General features: G+C 40.0%; 1 protein-coding gene across 1 annotated transcript in view; it reads right to left on the bottom strand.

The window, feature by feature from the left end:
- LOC117300075 overlaps positions 1–22,973 on the bottom strand; it is a 32,506-nt gene extending 9,533 nt beyond the window's left edge. Inside the window, exon 1 of the mRNA XM_033783754.1 lies at positions 21,656–22,973. Coding sequence (XP_033639645.1) covers positions 21,656–22,160 — 505 coding nt within the window. The 5' untranslated portion in view covers positions 22,161–22,973. The remainder of the gene's footprint in view (positions 1–21,655) is intronic.
- Positions 22,974–24,539: the final 1,566 nt, after the last annotated feature.

The raw sequence follows: 24,539 nt of genomic DNA, 5'->3' as shown, positions 1-24,539 counted from the left end.
GTGCTTACGGTAAGCAGAGCCATGAAATTGGGCCCTGATTCATAGAGCTGCTTTCTGGGCACCTTTGGTAATTGTCAGAGACCAATGGTGTGTATCCCAACATATTATGAATAAATTTGAAAAAATCTGTGATAATTTGGAGAATAATGAAGAAAAAAACACCCTTGTTGCACAAACTTTCAGATGCATAAACAAGACTTCAGGGCTGAAGTCTTTAAATATTTGAGAGAGGAAATACCTCTTCTCAAAAACTACGTTACTTCAGAGGGAGCTGTTTCTCGACATTAATTTACTGTCGGCAGCGCCCCATTGTTCGTTACCAAGAAGTAAGTTGTGAGGTCAACAATTATGTTGAGTAAATACCAATTAGAGCCCGTGCCTTAAAGCACAAAAAATTAGCTAAGCACAACAAACTTCTGCTTACCAGAAATGATACCAACTAACCTGCCATGGCACATGTCCCATTAGTGACACTGGTACCTTGCTTAATTCTGCTAAGCAGGAATTTATTAAGCTAGATTTTCTGCTGAAGCGGCTCTATGATTTTAGCCAAGCTGGCAGTAAAAGGAAAATGTTGGTAAACTCCCCTCTTCTACATAGTGGAACTGCAATAACTGAATAACACAGAGTATCACCTATGGTCATATTATTCTCAAAATTTTATTTTCAAATACATACAATTGGAAACCATTATTAGGAACTGTATCGTTCATCCATATGACAACCGCACTGAAATTCGCCGGCCGAAAAATGGCTATGACGTCGTTTGCGTAAAATGTCTTTCTTGTGTTTGATCAATATCGGCCGACTGTAAAAAGGTCATCCCCAACATCACATGTCCTAATGATAGGTTGTTTCCAGAACTAAATGACCCATAAATTCTACCCTAACACCGTCTTTAAAGCCATTGGACCCTTTCGGTTAAAAAAAAAAAAAAAAAAAAAGTTCACAGATTTACAAATAACTTTCAGGGTTTACAGAAGGCAATAGTGAAAGACTTCTCTTGAAATATTATTCCATGAAGTGCTTTACTTTTTGAGAAAACAGCAAAACAATATAAATTCTCGTTAACGAGAATTACGGATTTGTTTTAAACACATGTCATGACACGGCGAAACGCGCGGAAACAAGGGTGGGTTTTTCCGTTGTTTTCTCCCGACTCCGATGACCGATTGAGCCTAAATTTTCACAGGTTTGTTATTTGATATAGAAGTTGTGGTACACAAAGTGTGGGCTTTGGACAACACTGTTTAGTTACCGAAAGGGTCCAATGGCTTTAAAGTGTAATATATCAGTGAACTCATGCATGTACACATCACCTGATCAAATCTCGCAAGGATACACACTGTGCACGAGAAGCTGTGGTGTTAGAGATTATCTCCCCGTCACACAGACAGGAACTATTTATTTCAAACTCACTCAACAATAAGATGATTATCAGTAAGCAAACTGTTAAACAATATTGTGTATCACACTATTTGATTTACTGAAAATTAATGTACATGTACATGAGTCAATATTTGGGGGAAAATGAAGCAAACAATATTTATACTTTTGTACTTTTATCTAGTTGACAGACTAACTACATACACACGAATACACAAGCTGACAGCTGGGCCCAAACAAACATAACCAATTAAAAAGAACAACATTAGATTGTGATGACATTATATCTATGTACCTAACAAGAGTAATGTTAAGTGTTCTTGTATTGATTGAACCGGGGGGGGGGGGGGGTAGTACCACAGGGGACCCTCACTCGACACGGTTGGTTGGTGAAAACTGACAGAGTGTAGCAGTCAAACGCGGTTGTCATTATAATGTACTTAAAACTGGCTAATATGTTATCGACAACACAGATGTAGTTAATGGAAGAATCGCGATAGGCCGATCGTAACGAGCGAAGACGGACATGGTCGTCAAATATTGATATAGTCATCAATGCAAATATTGGATCAACTGGAGTCAATTGTGAGACTTGAGCAATGTCTTATTGTGAAGGCACGCGTGTTCAATCTGTCATCTTAATGATCTATAGTGGTTAACCAAATACAAATCAACTGGAGGTTGCTCAGAGCCTTGCTCTTGTCAACAGCCCACTACCGCAAGTTTTGTTATCAGCGTCTTGGGTCTCCATAAACAGTGGTCCGCTGGCCAAATGCCTTATATAGGCACTCTGGACAACAGCCTTTCGTCAAATTGTCAAAGACCAGTATTCTTACCTGGATCCCAACATATGCATGAAAATACAAATCTTTAAAATCAATATTGAATGATTGAAGAAAACGCGTTCGCTATCGCGGTTTTTATTACGTCTAGCATCCATTTCATTGCCGCAATTAAGCAGTGCATGTTCGTCAAGGCAACATGCTCCAACCCAGACAATTAGAGTCCAGTTAATGCATTACTGTCTGGTGCAGAAAAATAAACGAATGCATACATTGCAATTAATTATTGCAGTAAATAAATCATGGCCCGTGGGACGCTGCAGACCACACTCTGATATTATATTCTGCTATAGGGTCTAAACGGTACGCTATGAACTAGAGTTACTGCGTTTGATATGGAGGTTCAAAGTGGAAATCTGCTTTTCTGCTCTCAAAATAGCAGAAAAGCAGATTGAACGTCTTGTGTAAAGTGTGTTTTCTACTTTTCTGCTTTTCTGCTATCAGAAAAGCAGATTGAACGTGTAAGACAAATGCATTTTTCTCCTTTTCTCCTTTTCTGCTAGCTGAAAAGTAAGTTTTACATTTTGGCATTCACTGGCGGTCGAAGAGTGGACATCTGCGTTTCTGGTTTCATACCACCAAAAAAGCAGATTGAACGTTGGTCATTACGGTTTGATACACAGTTTGCAACAGCTATTTCGTTTTGATTAATTGATCAGTTATTAAGATCCGCACTTCAAGAAACGACCAACAATGTTCTTTCAATTTCCTTGCCAGGTACCCGACTACCTGCTTCCCAAAATATATTGCTTAATTAATCTTCTGAACGTTGGAGGTGAGTTATCCTCTTTTGTATTCAAGGGTGCATTTATATCATACTATACAGATAATCAAAATAATAAGCGCATATAAAGGATGGAGGGAAATATTTAATTTTTATGTACACCAGCATAACATGAGTATGAGGCTGTCAGATTAAGCCAAGTGTGTCTAAGGCCAAAAAAGGAGAAAAATACCAGTTGATCGTCCGGATTTTTCAAAAAAGAGGAGGATGAGGGCCTTACTATTTACTATTAACTACTATTTTTCTCCAAGATGGCCGCTTAGTGTTTCAAATTAAACAGGCCACCAGTTCATCAGTTTGAACCCATTGCAAACTTATTTTATACCTATTTGTTGCATGAGGACCTGTGTTAACACTATTCCTGTATTAGTATTAACAGGGTCGGATTTGTAAAAAGATTTCTTGGTAGGCACTCACTAATTATTGTTTTATGAAACAGACGGTTACACATGTTCGAGAGCATCACGTTAGATTCAGAAAAAGCTCCTAGGCCAGTCCTTTTGAAAAGATGGAGTTAAAAAATCGAAACATAACAAACAAATAGTAAACAAAAAGGATGCGGACGAGGACGATCAACTGGTATTTTGTTTTGTTTTTTGTTTTGCCCAAGACAGCCAGTACAGACATACTGCAATCAGGTAGCTAACAGTATACAGGTAGCTAGAAAGAATATTACTCCCAAGGGGAAAACATGGTGTGTTATTGTGTGCCATATATCGTCTATTTTCCCTATAAAGCTTCCTATGCTCTATTTGAGTGCCATTTGATATAGGCCAGCATGCTGTATAGTCGATTCTAATATCTACAGTGTGGACGTGGCAACACCATGGAGCATCTTGAGCAACCATGGCAACCCTTGCCCAAAGAGAAGTGTAAGGCCACATACAATCAAAATCATGTTTAGCGTCCACACTCACGTCCTTTTTAGAGGCCGCCTCTTTTTTCTTTTTTTTTCCTTTTTCCCCCCTTTTAAATTACTGCTTTTACACGAAGAAAGGGGATGTATTTTATGAACTTATCATCATTAACAAAAATTCAGTTTAAAACATAGCCCAGCCGTTTGTATAAAATAATGTGTCGGGCGCGGCCATTTATAAACAAAAAACTCCTACTTACTTTTTTTTCAAAAAGGGAGTGCGCAAAACATTTTTATTTTGTTGCCTTATGAGGCAGACAAACGCTTTGTGTAATATTGCCTTAGAGTAGCCCAATACACACTGTACGATGTTAACGGCACTGCACATTATTGGTAATTACTCAAATTAATTGTTTGTATACAAACTTACTTGGTAACGAGCCATGGAGAGCTGTTGAAAATACATTGTGAAATGCTCCCTCTGAACTAACGTAGTTTTTGAGGGGAAAACAGTAATTACCCACTCAAAAATTCAAATATTTCAGGCCTGAAGCCTTTTAATTAATAGGCATCATAAATCACACAGATTTGTTTTCAACAATGGTATTTTTCTTTCATTGTTCTCTTGCAACTTCGATGACCATTTGAGTCCAAGTTTTCACAGATTTGTTATCCCATATGTTGGGATACACAAAGTGAGAATGGTCTTTGACAATTACCAAATGTGTCCAGGGGTGGATTTCACAAAGGTAGTCCTAACTTAGGACTAGTCCTAGACAATGCTAAGAGATAGGACCAGTCCTAAGTTAGGATGAGTTACTGGTCCTAACTTAGGACCAGTCCTATCTCTTAGCATTGCCTATAGGACAAGTCCTAAGTTAGGACTACCTTTGTGAAATCCACCCTTTGCCTTTAACACTGTATCGTAATGAAACACAAAGGCATGCCACACACACAAAATGCCCGCCGTATATTCAAGCACTTCTCCCGCTTCTTTCAACGTTTCCAGCTTCCTGCGGTGTGGCGCCGGACAATAAATCTACGCATTTCGTTTTTTAATCAACTCTCATTGTGCAATTTTTCGAGACTCGGAGAGTAAAGGTAAAAAAAAGGTACTCAATAATAGACATCTGGCTTGAGGGCGAATAAGGATGAATATGGTTTTATTTATAAGCTTATCGAGTTACAGTCGCATGCGGATACACGTGCGTTTACCTGTGTAATTTGATCTCGCGTTTTGTGCTCTGCCGTTTTGAGGTAAAAAAAAATTGTATTCACAAATACCTCTCACTAAGTATTGTTTGTCACGATCGTAAGTGACTCTAAGGTAACAAATACAAATTGCGTTCTGACAGTTTTCTCTAATTCTTAATTATAACGTATCCCCCCACCCCCTACAAAATGAAAAGAGATGAAAAAAATAGTTACTTTAAAGGGAGCTAACAAATATTTTAAGAAATTACCAAGAGTGTCAAGTGAGTGCCTTTAAATTGTGTCATGGCAATACTCGATCAATCTCCAATACTCGATTTCCCGTGTTCACTCAAGCGCACTCATGGCACAGTTATTATCCATCGTTTACTTCCGAAGAGATTTCCCACCCAAATCTCATTATTTACTGAAGTGGCGTTTCGGTTGAGCGATCTTATAATGTGAGCATCGGAGCGTAGAGAAAAAACGCGTCTACGTCGATACCAACCGACTGTAGACAAACTATTGGCCCATGAACTTCCCTCTTATGTTGGGACTTTTCAAAGGGCACCACAGCAAGTGCACTGGGCCCCATTTCATAGAGCTGCTAAGCACACAAATTTGCAAAGCATAAAATGTCTTCCTTTGATAAAAACAGGATTACCAACCAAATTTCCACGTGATTTTCAGGATAAGCAAACAACAGCTAAATACCAGAAACAAGCAATATGCAACAAATAGAAGTTGGGTTGGTAATCCTGTTCATGCTAAGCAAATTGTTGTGCTTAGCAGCTCTATGAAAATTGGGCCCAGGGCACCGAGGCAATTCCTGTGGGTGCCTTGAATGTGTTATTTCTAGGCCTGGATGTGCGCAAAACGTTCCACATTGAAAACACAGGGTCAGGCGTGGGGTCATGCCCACTCATCCTTTAAATTATACTCATTTTGTGCCTGTATAGATTGTGCAGTTTGACATGTTTTCCCTCAGAACAGCCCGGGCATGATCTTTTGAAACGAGTTTCATGGAGCTTTTGGAAATAATTACGCTCGGGATCCCAGGTTTCGCAAAACGGGAACAGGTTCACAACAATATTGTGATTTGGGTATTGTTCCCCTGTAATTAATGTTCCCCAAATTATACTATTTCTCAGCATTTATTATTGAGTGATGTTTGATTTTACTATAGTTCAGAAAGTTACATCGGCGGAGGCAAATTGTTCGAGGCGTGCTGTAGTTGAATCATAATTATTCACTTGATTTCCCACTCGTATTTATTAATTCGTATATATATATATATGTTGCATTTATTATCAAGTTTTGAGAGTGACATTTCCACGGGCAAGCGTTTGGGAGGCGCGCTGATGTGTAAAATCCAAAATTAATCCGGAAACAAACACTTTTCTTTTCAAAGCGTCAGGCATAATTTCCCACAACTCCATGTTGTTTTAATTAAGGTCATTATTTATCTAAACACATCTTTATGTTAATTTATTTACTACATCGACTGAAACATAACAAGACAGCATTATTGGAAAGCCTTGGCAGTCCCCAGGCTGCAAATAATATAGCATCCTTCTTCTCCCAAAGACACATGCATTGCCCACAGCACGTCTGGGAACTCGACACAGAGCGTAATTCGATTACTAGACGCCTTGAGACAAAGACTACTCGAGGCTGACTTTGCATGTAACCAGAAAGACTTAGTCTCCAATGTTAGTCTATCCTCGGGTCCCTAAATGGAAACCCAAAACGCAGAACAAAAACAATACTTTTATCAGTAAATCAATGTTTATTTAATTTACAGTAGTCTTGGACGGAATAGAAATAAACCTGCAGGCGGTTATCACAACAGGTGAACTTCCATGTCCTTATGCGAAGGTTAGGGTATACGCGTATACGTAAAGGCACTGGACACTATTGGTAACTGTCAAAGACTAGTCTTCACAGTTGGTGTATCTCAACATTATGCACAAAATAATAAACCTGTGAAAAATTGTGCTCAATCGGTCGTCGAAGTTGCGAGATATTAATGAAAGCAAAAAACACACTTGTCGCACCATGGTCACACGAAGTTGTGTGCTTTCAGATGCTTGATTTCGAGACCTCAAATTCTAAATCTGTGGTCTCGAAATCAAGTTTGTGGAAAATTGCATCTTTCTCGAAAACTACGTTGCTTCAGAGGGAGCTGTTCCTCACAATGTTTTATACTATCAATCTCTCCCCATTACTCGTAATCAAGAAAGGTTTAATGATAACAATTATTTCGAGTAATTACCAATAGTTTCCACTGCCTTTAAAGGCACTGAACACTATTGGTAATTACTCAAAATAGTTGTTAGCATAAAAACTTACTTGTTAACTAGCAATGGAGAGCAGTTTATAGTATAAAACAGTGTGAGAAACGGCTCACTCTGAAGCTAACAAATTTTTTTTAAGAAGTAATTTCTCGTTATGGAAAGGTTTGCGGAAACACCATGTTTTGACTATCTTTTAATGAGTTGGGTGGTTCTGAAAAGAACTGTTTGTTTCAACTTGACGTTTCGATCAGTATGCTCTGATCGTCTTCTGGAGAAAAGTAACTTCTCACTAAAATATTTTATTTGAATTCGAGACCTAAGCTAAGGTCTCGAATTCAAGCATCTGAAAGCAAAAAAACTTGTGTAGTACGGGTGTTTTTATTATTCCATTATTCTCTCGCAATTTCGACGACCAGTTCAGTTCAAATTTGTACACGTTTTTTTATTTTATGCACATGTTGAGATACACCAAGTGAGAAGACTGGTCTTTGACAATTACCAAAGGCGTCCCGTGCCTTTAACCATTTTTATTTTACATAGCGCTCACTGTTAATTTCCACTTCTAAGTCGTAGGTCCAGGCCTAGAAAGGGATTTGGGTTTGTATTCAGCTTCGGCTCTAACTCTGTTTCGATAAAAGCTTCCAGCTAGAATCTCACATGAGAGAACCAACTCGTTTCTTGGTTCTTCTGAGATTTTGTTATTTGCTGCATGGTTATGTTAGAGTCATCTGATACGGTGTTGTCGTTCCATCTGGTTTTACGCAATCCGGAGGGGAAAGAGTTTTCCTTTCTCTAAATAGATTAAACCGATGTTGCATTACTGGTAAGCCCCAATTGGGAAAACCAGCTTAAGGGCGATTGTTGGATGATGTTTGATGTATATTTATACACTATTTACAATCAGTAAGCGATACCTAGCATTGCGCAATGTGTGTCCAGATCTAAACAACAAATCTGGTGTTTTATTAAACAGCTTCCGAAGACCTGACATTCCCTCAACCTATAGAATTGGGATAATCTCTACTTGTATCCATTTAGTACATAAATAATTTATGGATTATATCAGCGTCAATGAATCATCGTTTAACTCGAGAGTAATTTCGCCAGCGGGGGGATGATATCTAACATCGCGAGAGTGATGTACAAGGATGATTTGTGTTTTGACTTGACGTATCACCCTTGGGGACGGTGTCGTCTCTTTATCATGGGTGAGCAAAACACTCTTGCAAATGATGTTTTTGCCCTCACCGCGCAATCCTTCAAAAATAGTTTCTCCTCAATACTGAGTCAAGATGAAGAGGGAGATGTTTTCATGATTTAAAACCGGGGACAGTGAGGTGATTGAACTGGGGAGCGAGTGAACGGCTGTGATGAAGACTAGAGCGGGCATCGTTTTGTGGCTTTTTCTTTTGTGTTGCCAATAAAGTTCATTTCAACAAATATTGCACTCCCACGTGAGAGGCATGTGTATATGCATATAGTATTGGTCCCTTCTCTATTGTACGGTACAATGCTACAGCAGAACAATATTATGGGATATGTTTGATGGGACGTGTTTGTTTTGTGTGTTTGTTTGTTTGTTTGGCAAAGACTATTTCAAAAACAACACTCCCTATGTCATAGTTGTTGTGGTAATTGGGAGTTCGGGTAATTGAACTGAAGAGTGACTGAACGGCTGGAACGAAGAGCGGACATTATTTTGTGACTTTTTTTTCCCCCATCAAAGTTCATTTTGACAAAATATCGCATTCCCACGTGGGAGGCATGGACTAAAGTGTACATCAACATGAGCCCGTGGGATGTTTGTTTTGAGAAGACAACTTCAAAGCAACACAACACTTGTCACAATTGCTGTGGTATTTTGTAAGTTGTTCCTGTCGACAGAGGCAGTTGTTTGTGTACCGAGCATGTGTCCATCTTCAATCTAGGTATTTCTGAGATGTTGTCTATCAGTTGTTTTCGTGTCCCGTGCTTGTTTTCGTGTCCCGTGCACGCCGTCTACTTTAGCCGGGTTTTCCGCGTATGTTTCTTGGCTCGAAGGTGGTGTATCGTAAAGGTTACATGTGCCCATAGGCCCGGCGCTCATCGTCTCAAATATCAGGAACGGACGAATAATTACGGCAAAACCTAGTGCTATAATTGCAAATAAAAGTCACTGTGTATACCTTCGAGGCCTTTATAGTATCCAAATGATATTAAAGAAGAGTCTTGTAAATGGCAAACCGCAAAAGAGACAGGGACACAATACCGCAAGTTTTTTTGTGCGTGGAGAAGTTTGTAAAGTTATCTGAGTAAAGTTTAGATTGGTTATAACTAACAGAGGATCACTGGTGATTTTCACAAACAGCTAAAACTTTAGTCTTATCTCGAGTCGGGACGAGTTACTCGTCCTAACTTTGGGACTAGCCTTAATAAGTTTGTGATAACTCCTAAAGAGACCTAGGACTATAGTCCTATGTTATTACCATCTTTGTGAACTCGACCCCTGTTCACACACACTACAAAATATGGGGTGTAGAAATTGACAACATGTGTGCTGACACACAATAGATATTAAATTTACATCATCATAGGCTGGAATAGTGTTGGCAGACACTATTTTCTAACATCCTCTGGTGAAAATGTTCATTCTTTTTTTCGGTATAATTTGACAATACCAAAGCTGTACATTTTAACACCCCTGTTTCTGTAGTGCGCACAGCACATAAAACTACGGTCACTTGTACAACATCAACATAATCAGGCAAGTTGATTTTAACATCTACATGATTATTGGAAACGAATATGTACATTTGTCACATCTAAGCATTGTGTTCACGAAGGGTGTCGTGTGGTGTAGCTCTTTTATTTGCATTTAACACCCCCACTCTGTGTGTCATTTACAATGTGTTGTAAGTGAATAACTTTGACAGTAGGTCTTCTCTGCTTTAAGTTAACACAAAGACACGATCTCGTGATAGGCGTAACTATGTATGGGCGAAGGGTGGGGGCGGGAGGGTACGGTCTCCCGTTAAGAATGTCGGTTCCACCAATTGTATTTTCAATTTGTAAACCTGTTCTTCTATTTATAAAAATACGAGAGAATTGGTTTTTAATTTTCGTCCTCTGACACGAACATTAATTTCGTGAAATTGTTGACTCATAATCTTTTCAAAAACTAGCCTACGGCACCTCAGCAAAGGTAATGTTTTTAGAGAAGCTATCTACCACCATTATCTTTAAACCATGCAATAAGATTAATGTAATATGTGCTTGTGTGTTTAGTGTCGTACAAAGTACAAAACCCCTTAAAAGATCCTTCTTGACATGTTAACATTAAATTCTCACTTGGACTTTTGCGGCACTTTGTGACTTTAAGGAGTTGGCGCTGAATATGTAGCCTACAACCGCATGTTGAATAGATCGCGGGCAACTATGAACTATGTCTTGTTTTTCTAACGCTGAATTGTAAGACTCGTTTGAAGAACCCTTCAAGACGGGAGAGTGTTGGTTAGGGCTTGACCAACATCTGGTCAATTTCAGCGCAAACAACACCTCTTTTTCAGCAGGTGCGTTTTGTTTTGAGCTTTGGGGGTCGATGTGCCAACAAACGAGGTTGTCACGTTTTGGGGCCACGGGCATGATGATGCGGTGACATTTTTAGTCGCTTCTAATTGCTCATGAAAAAACATACATTATGAAGTTATCAGAGGGACTGTGACTCTGGTTGACCGAGGTAGTCTCTGATAGGTTGACTCAGATTTACCGAGGTTGACTCTTAGTTACTTAGGATTTACTATGATTGACATATGTTGACTCTGAATTACTTTTAAGCCTACTCTGATTGACCGAAGTTGACTCTGATCTACTTAGATTCACTCTGATTGACCGAGGTGACTCTGAATTAATTAGATTTACCTTATATTCCTTATATCGACTCTCTTGTTAACCGAGGTTTACTCTAAACTTTTAAGGGTCGACTCTGAATTACTTAGGTTGACTCAGATTGACCGAGGTTGACTCTGAATTACTAAGGTTGAATCAAATTGACCGAGGTTAGGTTGACTCTCTTATTAGCCGAGGCAGACTCTGAATTATTTTGGGAGACTCTGATTGACCGAGGTTGACCCTCTGATTGACTGTAGATTGACTCTGATTTACTTAAAATTGACTCTGATTAACCGAAGTTGACACTAAACTACGTAGGGTCGACTCTGATTGACCGAGGTTGACCATCTGAAGGACTGAGCTTGACTGCGATTGTTATTTCCATTTTGGTTACGCAATACCTATTGGGATTTCCCGTGCTGTATGCACTCCTACACAATATTTGCCTCATATGTTAATTAATCAAAATGACAGTAATGGACATCTACAGATGAAGTTGGATTATATTTACATTTGTACATTCGCCTCGTTTTTCATTATCCTAAAAGGTTTTCTTCCTTCTTACTGTCCCTCTCTCGGGAAGGAATGCTTGAGCCATGTTGAGAGCATGGAGTTGAGAGCAAACAATTTTATCCGAACCTTACCTTTTCTGTATCTACCTGCCGTCATACACGATGGAACTACCCTATGGGGTTTGCTTGGAGATAGACGCTCCGGGCACGTTGCCTGTACGTGCCGGCGAGCCATCAAAACAATTGTCGACTTTTGCGCTGTTTTTAAATCAAGTACATGTATTGTGCTGTGCTAGCTGTTGTACATCCACGGGCAGCCACGCACTGTCGCGATAATCTGAGCCTTGTTTCTCAAACACTCGTATTGCAAGCTATCCTCTGGTGCTGAAATTGGTGTCTCCTTTATCAACGCCCCGATGTTGTGTTGTTCTCCCCACTCGAGGGAAGCAGTGCGCTCTGTTATTCTTCCGGATGAAGCCGAACTGTGGCTCACATTAAAATCCAGGCCTTAACTTCACGCAATGTGGAAAGATGTTCTCTCTATCTGGTATAGTATGCGGTAGCACAGTCTTGACTACCACAATAGGTTCTCTGTGTACGTCTTCTTTTGGACCTCTTGACACAGACACACGGGGGGAAATACACCTCCTCTCCCCGTGTCACACAGTCCAGAGATCACGCTCAAGTCTGCTCCTGTCGGACTTTGCTCCCTTCTTGAAAATTATGTGTTGTTGTAAATTCTCAATGTAGACACTGTTCACATGTGTTTGATTTATGTAACATTCCTCTGGGTTTCTGTGTTTGATTTTCCAAGACGCGAGTCGCTCACAGAGTCTTCTTCCAAATTCGGTTCGTTGAGTCAATAATGGTTGTCGGTTTGGGAGGGTTGAAAATCAGCGCGGTGTTGCCAACAATGAATCACATTAAAACACACATACACACCGTATGGTTTATAGCCTTTTGGTTGCACGACCTTAGATTTTCCCGGAGTGGAATCTAATTATACAGTAGACTTCTTTTCTTTCAGTTGGTAGATGCTGTTTCCCCTCTCACTGTAAGCGAATTTTAACTATATCTATATATCCCTGGATTATCCGATGGCCTCATGTAGGTTGTTTAGACGGTTTTTAGACTGTACTGGATGCTAATAGAAACCTTGTTAAGAATGGGTTTGGCACTGCTCCAAAACAGCTGCCCAAAGTCTTCCAAATGGGTACAAGCAGTTCTTTAGCATCAAGCAAGAAGTCTTAGTATCTGGTTAACGCATCACATATACGATAGCACCACTAGTTTATGGTGATATGTACGAACCGGTACGTTTGCCACTTTACACGAAATCAGCAAAAACTCCTGTCAAAATCGGCGAGTCAACACTCTTCCAAAGTTGCTCTAAGCAGTTCTCTATCGTCAGACAGAAATCTCAGTTTGCGGTTAATGCAGCACAGATAGAAGATGACACCACTGTAGTAATGGTTAACATGTACGAACTATTACGTTTACCTAAAAGGAAAACATACAAGCCCTAATACACGAGATGCTTTTTAGAAATCAGCGAAAAACTTCTATCCAAATCAGAGAGTCTTGTCGAGTAAAAGTTGACGACAACTTCTGGTGGTAGTGGTGGTGGTAGGTACGCACGTATACCATTCTAAGAAACAACCACTCACATTATCAGCTTATATTACTTACTCCTCGGGGACCGAAGAAATCTTAAATCCGCATTGACGACTGTTTGCCCAAGTTGTGCGCGTCATCATCCAACCATCTCAGAGGTCCAACCGCACTTGTAAGGTTTACACGGGTGAAACGGTAGAGGACAAACAGTTCTGGTTCCGTGGTAAGGTTTACACGGGTGAAACGGTAGAGGACAAACAGTTCTGGTTCCGTGGGTCTTGGACACCAATTCAAACAGCTTAGTACAACTCTATACTAAACATCAAAACACCTGTAAACATTTGGGGGTATCTTTTTCCAGGCTCAAATACCAGATATGCGACCTCCAAGTGCAGTTTTAATGTCGCACAGGAGACTGTTTAGCGGCACCTCTGCGGCCAACTTGATATTGCTTATCTTTGGTTAGGTTACACTGAAGTTGTAAACACATGCGTTGCAGATTCGGCAGAATTCTCTAACTGCGAGAATTTTGTTATTTGTTACGCTTGGGAAAGGGCGAACGGAGAAACTAAAAACCGTTCATTGTTCGAAGGTTTTATGGGTGGTTCTGCTTTAGTGTTTAAGAGTTTTCACCATACTGGTGAAACACTATCGCCACGGTTCTTCAATTCATAGAGGCAATGGTTGTTTCATTCACGCGTCGGTGGGCAGAGACTATGTGAGAAAACCATTAGAGGCGTCTCAGGTATAAAACTGATCCCCCCATCATACGTAATTATTAACCGATAGGGCCGCTGATGCGTGACACGTTGCCATGGGAACTGTCTTAAGCATCGCCAAGGCGCGCCAGCAGGAGGTATGCAATTTCACACCTTGCCTAAGACAGATCAAGTCTTTGACTCTCGCAAAACGCGGCGGGAGCCAGTCGTTGACTTTAATGGTATTCTTGGAAGACTTAATTTGTATTATAAGAACTACAAATTAATGAACGGTGTGCGAACAAACCAAACTGCATAATATTTCTAAATACATAATTTTGGACAAAGGTCATATTAAAAATCATCCAGATGCTAAATTTAAGGGCAAATTGTAACTTTCATTTTTTGAAGCGTTCGATTGATGCGATATTTGCGTAACTGGATGATCGTGTAGGAATGGTTTGCACACTTTACGATCTTGCAGGTTATTGATTTTTGCCCCTTTCAAAATGTTACCCTATGTAAAACCCTACATGCAGAAGAACCATGTACTCGGGAGAGCTAGAAAACATGAATAAATTAGTTTCTCATATATGTACAATGGCGCACCAGAAGTAATCTGCGCAATTTGACGATTGTGCAGGAATAGTTTGCACAACTTTACGGTCTTGCAATTGATTTGCCCCCTTTCAAAACGTTACCCTGCTGAGAGCCTTGCACTGGTGTTATAAGGAACGTTTCAGAATTGGTTAGAAACAAAAATCGTGAAGATCACAGATTTACATAAAACTTACAAGGTCTAATGATGATGATAGTTGAAAACATCCCTTGCAATAGTTCTGTCTGAAATGTCATAATTTGATGAGGAATAAATAATCTAATTTCGCGTTTTGAGTTTATCGCTCAGTGAGTGTTTTATTCATTTTTTATTTTGGCATCTTTGCAATGCAAAATTTGTAATCGGTTGTTCACTATTCTCTCGTGACCCAGATGGCCAATCAATCTCAAACTTCTGCAGGTTTGATGGTGGTTTACAAAAAGTGTTTACACTGCCAGCAACTGTTTTGTTAGCAACAACCAATGTTGTAATTTTCCGTTATTTAGGTACCCTGGAGAGCTAAAATACTATGAATACATTAATTTCTCACTATAAAAACAATGGCACACCGTTCCTCATTAGACATTTAGTTATACACTTGAAACATTGACGTGTGTGTTGTGCCCCAAAGATTTCCATTCAAAACACTCTCCGGTTTCCATGCACGAAAACTGTGTTCTTTTAAAAGCACAATCGATGCTTGGCAAAAAAAAAAGAAGCTGACAGTAAAAGGTTGCAATAATACTTAGACATGAGACTGTATACATTATAAAATTGACCATGATTTTTTACTTGTGCGTTAACGTTGTAATACACTGCACATAATAAGGCACGCGTCTTGTATTATGGCTCGGTCATTATCACAGAAAAATTATCATATCTTAAAGGAATGGTTTGAGTGCCAGTCTCTGTCAAATTAATACAGAGCAGTCAATTTGAACTGTCGCTTTACTATCGGGTGATAATGTTGTCAGTTGAAAGAAAGGTGTGTATTAGTGGGCTTAGGTAAGAACCATGACGAGGTGATGGATATGTTTAGGTTTTTTGTTTGTTTTTCTTTTAGAGGTACATTCACTTTAAATAGCTGGATGATCTCGAGGGGGGGGGTTGGGGGTGGGGGCTATACTGTTATATGACATAGAACATGACAATCGCCTCTATCTCGTTATCTTCCAGATATAAAATTTGGCATGTACAATGATTTGGCACATTGGCATGGCATGGTATTATGTGTTGTCACGTGTTTCGATATGTACCCCCCCCCCCCACCAGAAACTTAGAGGAAGGTTACGTGAATGCTTTTGAAGAGTTAATTGTTAATTAATATCATTTTTTAGTGTTAGGTCAATCGAAATTTGAAAATTATGAAACTCGTCGACATAAAAGTTGATTTTTTTTGGGGGGGGGACAAATTTAGTGATAAAATGTTATGTACGTGATAGTAAAAATTGACAGTAACATTTTATAGTTCTTTGCACTCGGTGTATCCCAACATATGCATCAAATAACTAGTCTGAGGAAATCTGGCTCAATTGGTCATCGAAGTTGCAACAGAGAATATTGAAAACGAAACACCCTTGTTACAAAAGTTTGTGTGCTTTCAGATGCCTAAACAAGGCTAAGTTTGAGTGAAAAATTACACCTTCCTCAAAAACTATAGTGACATAGCAGTCATACTTAAGTAATATTTAAGTGATACTTAAAATATTACAAGGTGAGGCAGTCATTAAATTATATGCAATGGGGGGGGGGTGCTCTAATTGGAAAGCAATTCATTATAACGGCCTTTAGTGCATACCACCACATACGCGGACCTCGCTCTAGACTTGATTGAAGTCCCGTTCTCGTGCGAGAGGTCCCTATAACCACCTGCTGTCAAAATATTGCTATGGTGGTGGCTGGGGTAGTTTTTTATGTTAGGGGATTTGGACTTGAGTCAAAGTCTAACCTCGCTCAGTCAGCAATTTAAGAACAATCATCCGACCTCGCTCTAGACTTGATTCAAGCCCCGTTCTCTATATACGCCGTCAAAATGTAGCTATGGCATGGTTGGGGTAGTTTTCGGATTTTAGGGGATTGGGACCGTGGGTCAAGTCTAACCTCGCTCAGGCAGGCAATCTCACCGCTGTGTTGGTTTGGTTGAGGTTAAATTATTCATGATTGTATAGAACAAAAATGCAAATGAACGTTGGAAGTCGTGAATTAATCATGATGGAAATTGCAAATGAAAGGTTGGAGTTGGGATGTAGGCCTAAGTCAGTTATGTATTCTCAACATCTGATTTATGGGTTGGTTAAGTTTGGCACTCAGATAAAGCTTTTCTGAAATACGGGGCTTGCTTTTTATTTATGATGATTGTCTTGTGAGAAGGTTTCAATCGATGACATTTGAATTCCACATTAAAAAAATATATAATCCATCATGTATTAATGAAATTTGTATTCAACATTTTTAAAACAGACATGCAACTTTTCAGCTGATCAGCTGGTTTCTTCTTTTTCTACTCAAAACACAGTGCCATAGCAAACTGAAAACACTGTACAAAAGTTAAGTGTGATCGGCTGTGTCCTCGCTTCTTCATTTATTCATTCAATGGTTTATTAAAATTCTATTCAATTCGCTGCCAGCAGCAGAATTACATGAACAGTTACAAAGTTACACATTTTGGGGTAAAACATTAGTTGCAATATAAGATCATCAGCTGTCATAAGTTTTGCAGTTAGTTGTCCGGTTATAAGATAAGAAAGAGGTTATTTCTCACTCAGTTAAATATATCAGGCCTGAAGTCTTTTAGGTAACTGGAAGCACTCAAGATTGTACAAAACAGGTGTTTTTCTGCCATCTTCTCTTAAAGTTTCAATGACCAATTGAGTCTAAATCTAAACAGATTTGTCATTTTATGCATATGTTGGGATACACAAAGTGAGAATACTTGTCTTTGACAATTACCGGAGGTTCAGTGCCTTTATAAGCATGCCAGGTTTGGTAACACTTTATAGTATTTTAAGAAGCTGTACGCATTTACTGCGTGGGTTATCAACTAATGTGCCGTTGTTCTCAAAATGAGTGATATCGATAACTCGTGCCTTCCAGTTCAGATGTCTTACATGCTCTTAAATTGTGTCCGCGTAGAAGACTCAATGAGCATGCTGCTTACCGCATCTTCCGTCTTCAGGAATTCGTAGCCTCTTTCTCAGCCGTCTTTAACAAATCATCAACCTTTTATTTTCTCGCAAAAAAAACACACACAAAAAAAACACTTGTGTTTTCGAAGGCAGGATGTTTTGGCAAGTTATGCTGTGTAATGTTTGCTCACTCCCCACTTGGCGCTAATTCATCTTTTCTGTTGACGACCCTCCAGCAAACACGGCCATTGTCCCCCTGTCAACTCCTTCATGTACCCCTCTTAACAATCTCATGTTGAGTTAAGTCATTAACATCGGTGTCATAATACATGTACACAACGCCACAAACAGCCGGCCAAAAGTGTTCCCCAAGTACCGCTAAGCTCTTCTTGGATAAACCCCCGTGTATATAACCCCCTCCACCCCCGGTGATGGAAAGACATTAAAGGCACTGGACATCTTTGAAACTGTCAAAGACCAGTATTTTCCACTTGGTATATCCATGGTATATATATCCCAACATTTGGACTTAATTAGTCACCGAAGTAGCAAAAGAATAATAACACAAAACAATCTTGTTGCATAATTAATGTGGGTGCTTTCAGGTGCCTAATATTAAAAGGCTTAAGGCCTAAATTATTTTAATACTAAATTGAGTAAGAAATTACCTCTTTTTCAAAAATTACGTTCTTTCTGAGGGAGCTATGAGAAGAAACTATAAATAAATAGTAAACGTGCGGGTACAACCATGTGTAAATCTCAAAAGCTCCCCATTAATTGTATAATATACACGAACTCAGCTTTTAGGCCAACAAATACTTTAAGTAATACCAATGGGGTTCACACAGTGCCTTTAAGGCGAGAGAGGAACCCTGGCTTTATAATTTATTTCAACTAGTTCATGGTGAGTGGGGGTAGGAGGAGTTTGGTGTGAGTAAGTGCCCGATGGAGGAGGACATGGGGATTGTGCGTCTTCGGTACGTCCCAGAGGATGGGGACATTTTTTACTGAAGACAAACAAGTGTTTTTTTTGTGTTCTCCAACCTCCTTTTTGTGAGATGTTGTGATGGTGCAACAGTACGCAAGTATGTAAGCTTCGTTTTTAAAAAAGCAACCATTGCATTTTCTCCTTGGTAAAGGGCACCATTATAAGGCAATTGTACATTTTTACTGGAGCATTTCAAGAGCACCAAGGCAATGACCAAGGGACATGGATGCAATCGTCTTTGTTGCCTCCTTGAAGAATCGGGCCTGAATGTGAATGTACCCGTAGGTTTGCTATTGATGTGGATGAGACTTGGTTCGACTTGTAACCTTTTATAATTAACACAATTTCATCTTTTCCTCTTGCCATTTTTTTCATGTCATACTTTCATTCAAAAAGTCACTGGTATGTTACCAGACATGGCCTCAAATTAAAAATGTAATAGCATCAAAATAACAAAGAAATAAAATAAAATAGACGTGGGTTAAAAAAAAAATGACCGTGCCACAACAACAACAACACAAACGACAACGACAAGAGTGATGGAAAAAAAAAAAAAAAAAAAAAAAACGACAACACAAAACAAGCAAATAACACTAAACAAAACAAAACCAAGCCAAAACAGTTTAATGTGTGCGTTTGCAACTGATAAATTCGCCATGCAAAATAATGATCTGGAAGTTTGTAACAGTGTTAAATGTGTGTACAATCTATGAATTCTCTTTATTGGTGTGGCTTTTGATGAATTTCGTTTTTAAAATGATTCTTCTTGGGGTTTGCCAATCGGTCTTCAGGGGTGAATGAAATGGAGGGCAGACAGAGGAGTTCATTGAACGGGTGACAGACCCTTATACACCGGCTGCCTGCTACGTGTGTTAAAGGCACTCCAGAAATTATTGGTAATCACCCAAAATGACTGTTGTTATATACATTTGCTTGGTAACGAGCAACGGAGAGCTGTTAGCGGTATGATATAAACATTGTGAGAAACGGCTCCCTCTGAAGTAACGTAATTTTTGAGAAAGAAGTAATGTCTCACTAAAATATTTAATCGAGTTTGAGCCCTCATCAGCTGAGGTCTTGAATTAAAGCATATGGAAAAACACAACCTGTGCAACACGGGTGTTTTTTCTTCGACTATTCTCTCGCAACTTCGATGACCAATTGAGTTCAAATTTCCACAGGTTTTTAATTTTATGTATATTTGTTAAGATACACTAAGTGGGAATACTGGTATTTGACAATTACCAAAGGTGTCCACTGCCTTTAAGAAGATGCGAAGACAAGTGATGGCTTCCACACGCGGTTGCAAACACTCGCCTTTAATTAAGTTTTACGTTTCGTAATTAATCGTAAAATTAATGACAATGTAAACTTGAGAGCATGTTGGGATACACCATTTGAAGTGAGAATAAGTCTTTGACAATAATTACCAAAGGTGTCCGTGCCTTTAAAGTCAGTGCCCCCGCACCGTCAAACCAATCATTTTACTGACGGAGGCACGTCAGCAATCAGACGGAAAAACTACAGATTATTCCTAAAATTGATTTGATTGATGGATTTACATCAGCCCGCTCAGTGCGTAACATAGACGTACACGTGACGAGACGTGCGTAACAGAGACGTATACGTGACGAGACGTGATTATTCACGTCTGAACTTTTGCACCTTGATTTTGTTTTCTTCGGAAAATTTCGGAATTTGTTCGGAATTGTTTTCGGAATTTTTTACAAAATCATAATTGCTATGTCAAGTTGTTGTTAATGTAGTGAATTCTGCTCTAGTCATGTTTACGTGGTTCAACCCACATGTCCTTACGGACTGTCATGGTGGGGTTACCCTGTTTCAGTAGAAGTTGGTTACACCGTGGCCCTGTTTACAGTTGTTTTGGGTTGACTTGTGACAGACGATTTTACATTATTAAAATGTCAATTAAAATTCAAGCAATAATTTTATTTGTCCATCATTAAAAACACTGTACACGTTTGATAATTGTCAAAGACCAGTGTTCTCACTTGGGGTATCCCATCATAAGTATATAATAACAAACCTGTGAAAATTTGGGCTCAATTGGTCATCGAAGTTGCGAGAAAAAGATGAAAGAAAAAAACACCCTTGTTGGACGAATTTGTGTGCTTTCAGATAGGAATAAAAGACTTCTAGCTAGAAGTCTTTTAATATTTTGGTGAGAAATTACATCTTTCTCAAACACTACGTTACTTCAGAGGGAGCCGTTTTCCACAATGTGTTATACTATACAGATAAAAGGGGAAATTTACATGTCAAACATTGATAAGAAATAACAAATACTAATGATTTTATGGTCTATTTTACGGTAATTTCTGTTTTACTTTTCTCAATCATCAACATGTATTAATTGAGTGGAATCGGCCTACATGAATAATAGCCTGTCCGAGAAAGACTCTGCTGGGTCGAAACGTCAGGTTGTTTTTTGTTTTTCATTTTAAATCCTGGACTTTTGGTTTTGACCTTGCGAACCGGCGACCTTGAATGGAATTCGTTTTAATATAATGTGCGCGGCTTTTTAAGTGCTGTTTATTTTATATTTATTACAACCATAGCCCATTTCTTTTTATATTTTTTTCGCGAATAATATAAGGTGCTGTAAAGTTTAATTACTACAAAAAGTTTTCGATCCCCATAATTCCCACCATGTTTTCAGATATTATTTGTACCACTAGTTTTCGGTCATGTATGATTTGAATCCAAATAACACATGGGGTTTAAACTTATGACTGATGTACTTGTATAACATGTACAAACATCACTAACACAGCGTAAACTTAGATATCACATTTGACATTTCCCTTTCATTGTCAAGTTTGATATCTCAATACCTCTCACTGTTTTGTCAAATAAATGACGGCTAAATATTTTACCTTTTGAGACCGGAAGACTTTGTCTCCGCACACCCGTCTCCCGCGGGGTTTCCTTCGCCTTCCACACGGCATCAAATCGCCGGGGTGAGTAACCTACCGAGATGTCCTCCGTGTGGCCCAGGGCAATGATCGCATGCCTGAACTCGGGGTCAACCATGAAGGCCTGAGAGTCCGAGTTTCGCCTTGGCTTGGTGGCGGGGTTGCTGCTGGACGCTGCCGTGAGACAGTCCGTCGGACTGGTCACACGAGGTGGCGTGCAACACAGCCCCGGACCCCGGGTATCCCCCTTAGGTAGTATGTTCATACCAGGGACGTCATCTATGACGTCATAAGTAAACGGGGAAGTGTGAAAGGAGGCATCGTCCCCGTCGCTGCTCCCGAAGGAGTAACCCCGGGTTCTGTTCATGGCGTTGGTGTTGTCCCGATTACCTGTTGGGGAAGTCCCCTTTTCTTGAGTCTTACTCGCGTCTTCGGACTGGGTGATTTGGATCTCGGGAGTTGCCATTGATATAAACACGGCCTTCTGTTGTTCTCTTATGGGTGGAGTGTCCGATCCCCTTTATACAGGAGTCTTGTACAGGCTGAAGAAATACTTCCAAGGAGGCAAAACCCTGTCTAGTCTTCTGAGAGCTTTGTAAAGACAGACTAACTGAAGAGTGTCTTAAATGGTGATGGATGATATCCGTTTCGGAGCATAAAGTCAGTGCACAAAAGAAGAAAAAAAAACGGAAAATAATCCTCCTCCCTCGCTAACTTTTTACTTCTTCTCTTTCACTCCTGGAAAACTCCGGTCCCAGAGAGCTCGATTGCAATATATCTCCAAGAAAAGATGAAGCATATGGATCACCGTCTTGGCAGCATAGGGGTATCGATGAATGAGACGAGGCGGTCGCCAAGCACAGAGCACTTACCTCATCACATCAAATGATGAATTTGAGATATCGCAGAGAGCAATTCAATTACCAGCAACAAGGCAGAGTTTCGCTGTACTTTTTTCTTCTTCTTAAATGCTAGTTTATCAAGATTCTGGAAGGCTCGACGACTCCGTGTGGAAAGATGAAGAGAGGAGGATGAAGTCTCCTGATCTTAAATCCATAAGCTTATATCAATTAAGTGGATGGTGTAGTGCAGAACGTGGGTATCAGTCAACACGATCTCAATATAGCGAAGAGGAGTAGTGGTGGTCCGTACAACGAAAATAGGGATAGGTTTTAAGGGTACGTGATAAGCATCGTATTCCTGGGCAAATAACCGCTTGTGGTTCGATCGCTTCTCAGAGAGTGTCTGTTCCAAATCTTCGCTCGTCCCCTTCGTCTCGGATGCTATTCAATATCACTGGTGTCCGGGGTTTCTTCGGGACTGTAATACTAAACTCAGTCTCTTGTAACAGTATACCCTCATGTGGTAGTGTCTATACGGCTGCACAAACTGACACTGTATGCACAGTGCCTCTCGAACAGAATGCTAAATTAATGTACGGCAAACCGTCAGAAAGCTGCTCCTTTATTTAGTAGTGGTGTGTTATTTGATTTACTACGTGTTGCTGGAACCGTCTTTCCGGCTTGTCCCGGAGGCAGGTGATAACGACGAGGCACCCCGTGTGTGAATTGGAAACAGCCAACATGAATCCCGTGATTACGGAGATACAAAACCAATGTTTTGTAAAAGTTACCAAGATGTTCCAACTGATCATCTCTAGCCAAAAACCTAATCGTGTTGTGTCCAAGAGACGTGATCGTTTATATCAGTCATGGGGGGTGGGGGGGGGGGGGGGGGGTAGGTGACAGAGAGCGAAACACCCCGATGGAATTGACAACAGACAGCATCAAACTCGTGATTGCAAATAGCGAATCAATGTTTTGTGAAAGTTACCATGAATCTGTGTTGGTCGTTCCGACTGATCAACATCCACAAACCTAATCTTTTTGAGACCGAGGGACGTGCTCTTTTATATCAATCCTTGGGGTAGGTGGCAGCGACGAAACACCCCGATGGAATTGGCAACAGCTAGCATGAAGCTCGTGATTGCATACACAAAATCAATGTTTTGTCAAAGTTAGGATGAATGTGTTTTGTTTGTCCCAACTTTTCATCATCCAGCCACAAACCTAATCTTGTTGAGGCCAAGAGACGTGCTCTTTCATATCAATCCGTGGGGGTAGGTGACAGAGACCGAAACACCCGGTTGGATTTGGCAACAGCCAGCATCGTGATTTCATGTTTGTACCGAATCAATGTTTTCTAAAAGTTACCACAACGAATATGAGCTAGTCTACCCGTTGAAACCGCGGACTCCACTGAAAGGGGTCGGGGTGTTTGATGACAGAGCGAGGACGTACTCGCTTCTCTTTCGTGGACAAAACTAAACTGGGACCGCGCCCCCTAAATCAAGTCCAAACAGTGGAAGATCAACGAGAAGTCTTCGATTAGCGGGATCCACAAACCTGTGTGTTGGTTGTTCCATTGAGGTAGAAATCACCATCCAGCCACCAAAATTGTTGAGGTCGAGAGACGTGCCCTTTTATGTAATTCCTCGAGGTCTATATATATCCACAATTCTCTTGTAATAAGTCTGTTGGGGTGGGCCGGGAAGAATCACACTTTACATGTCCCGGGTCCGAGTGGATTAAGGTATTATGGTCTTAGACATATATCGGATCAAGAGTGTGCCCTTCTCTTCAGGTGCAAAACATACAGCTATTTATGTTCGTGAAGGCCAGACGGCACTCAGCTGCATGTGACATTTTACACATGCGAGATATCTTTAAAAGAAAACTAGGTATTTAGATATCTCTATCACGGTGCAGTCATCTTGAATTTATCCCATCGGTATCAATGTTACCAAACCGAGGCTGGAAGAACAAAATAGTCTGGTTCCTACTTG

Source organism: Asterias rubens, chromosome 15 (assembly GCF_902459465.1).
Source record: "Asterias rubens chromosome 15, eAstRub1.3, whole genome shotgun sequence".
Lineage (NCBI taxonomy): Eukaryota > Metazoa > Echinodermata > Asteroidea > Forcipulatida > Asteriidae > Asterias > Asterias rubens.
This window is presented reverse-complemented; position numbering and strand designations above follow the sequence as displayed.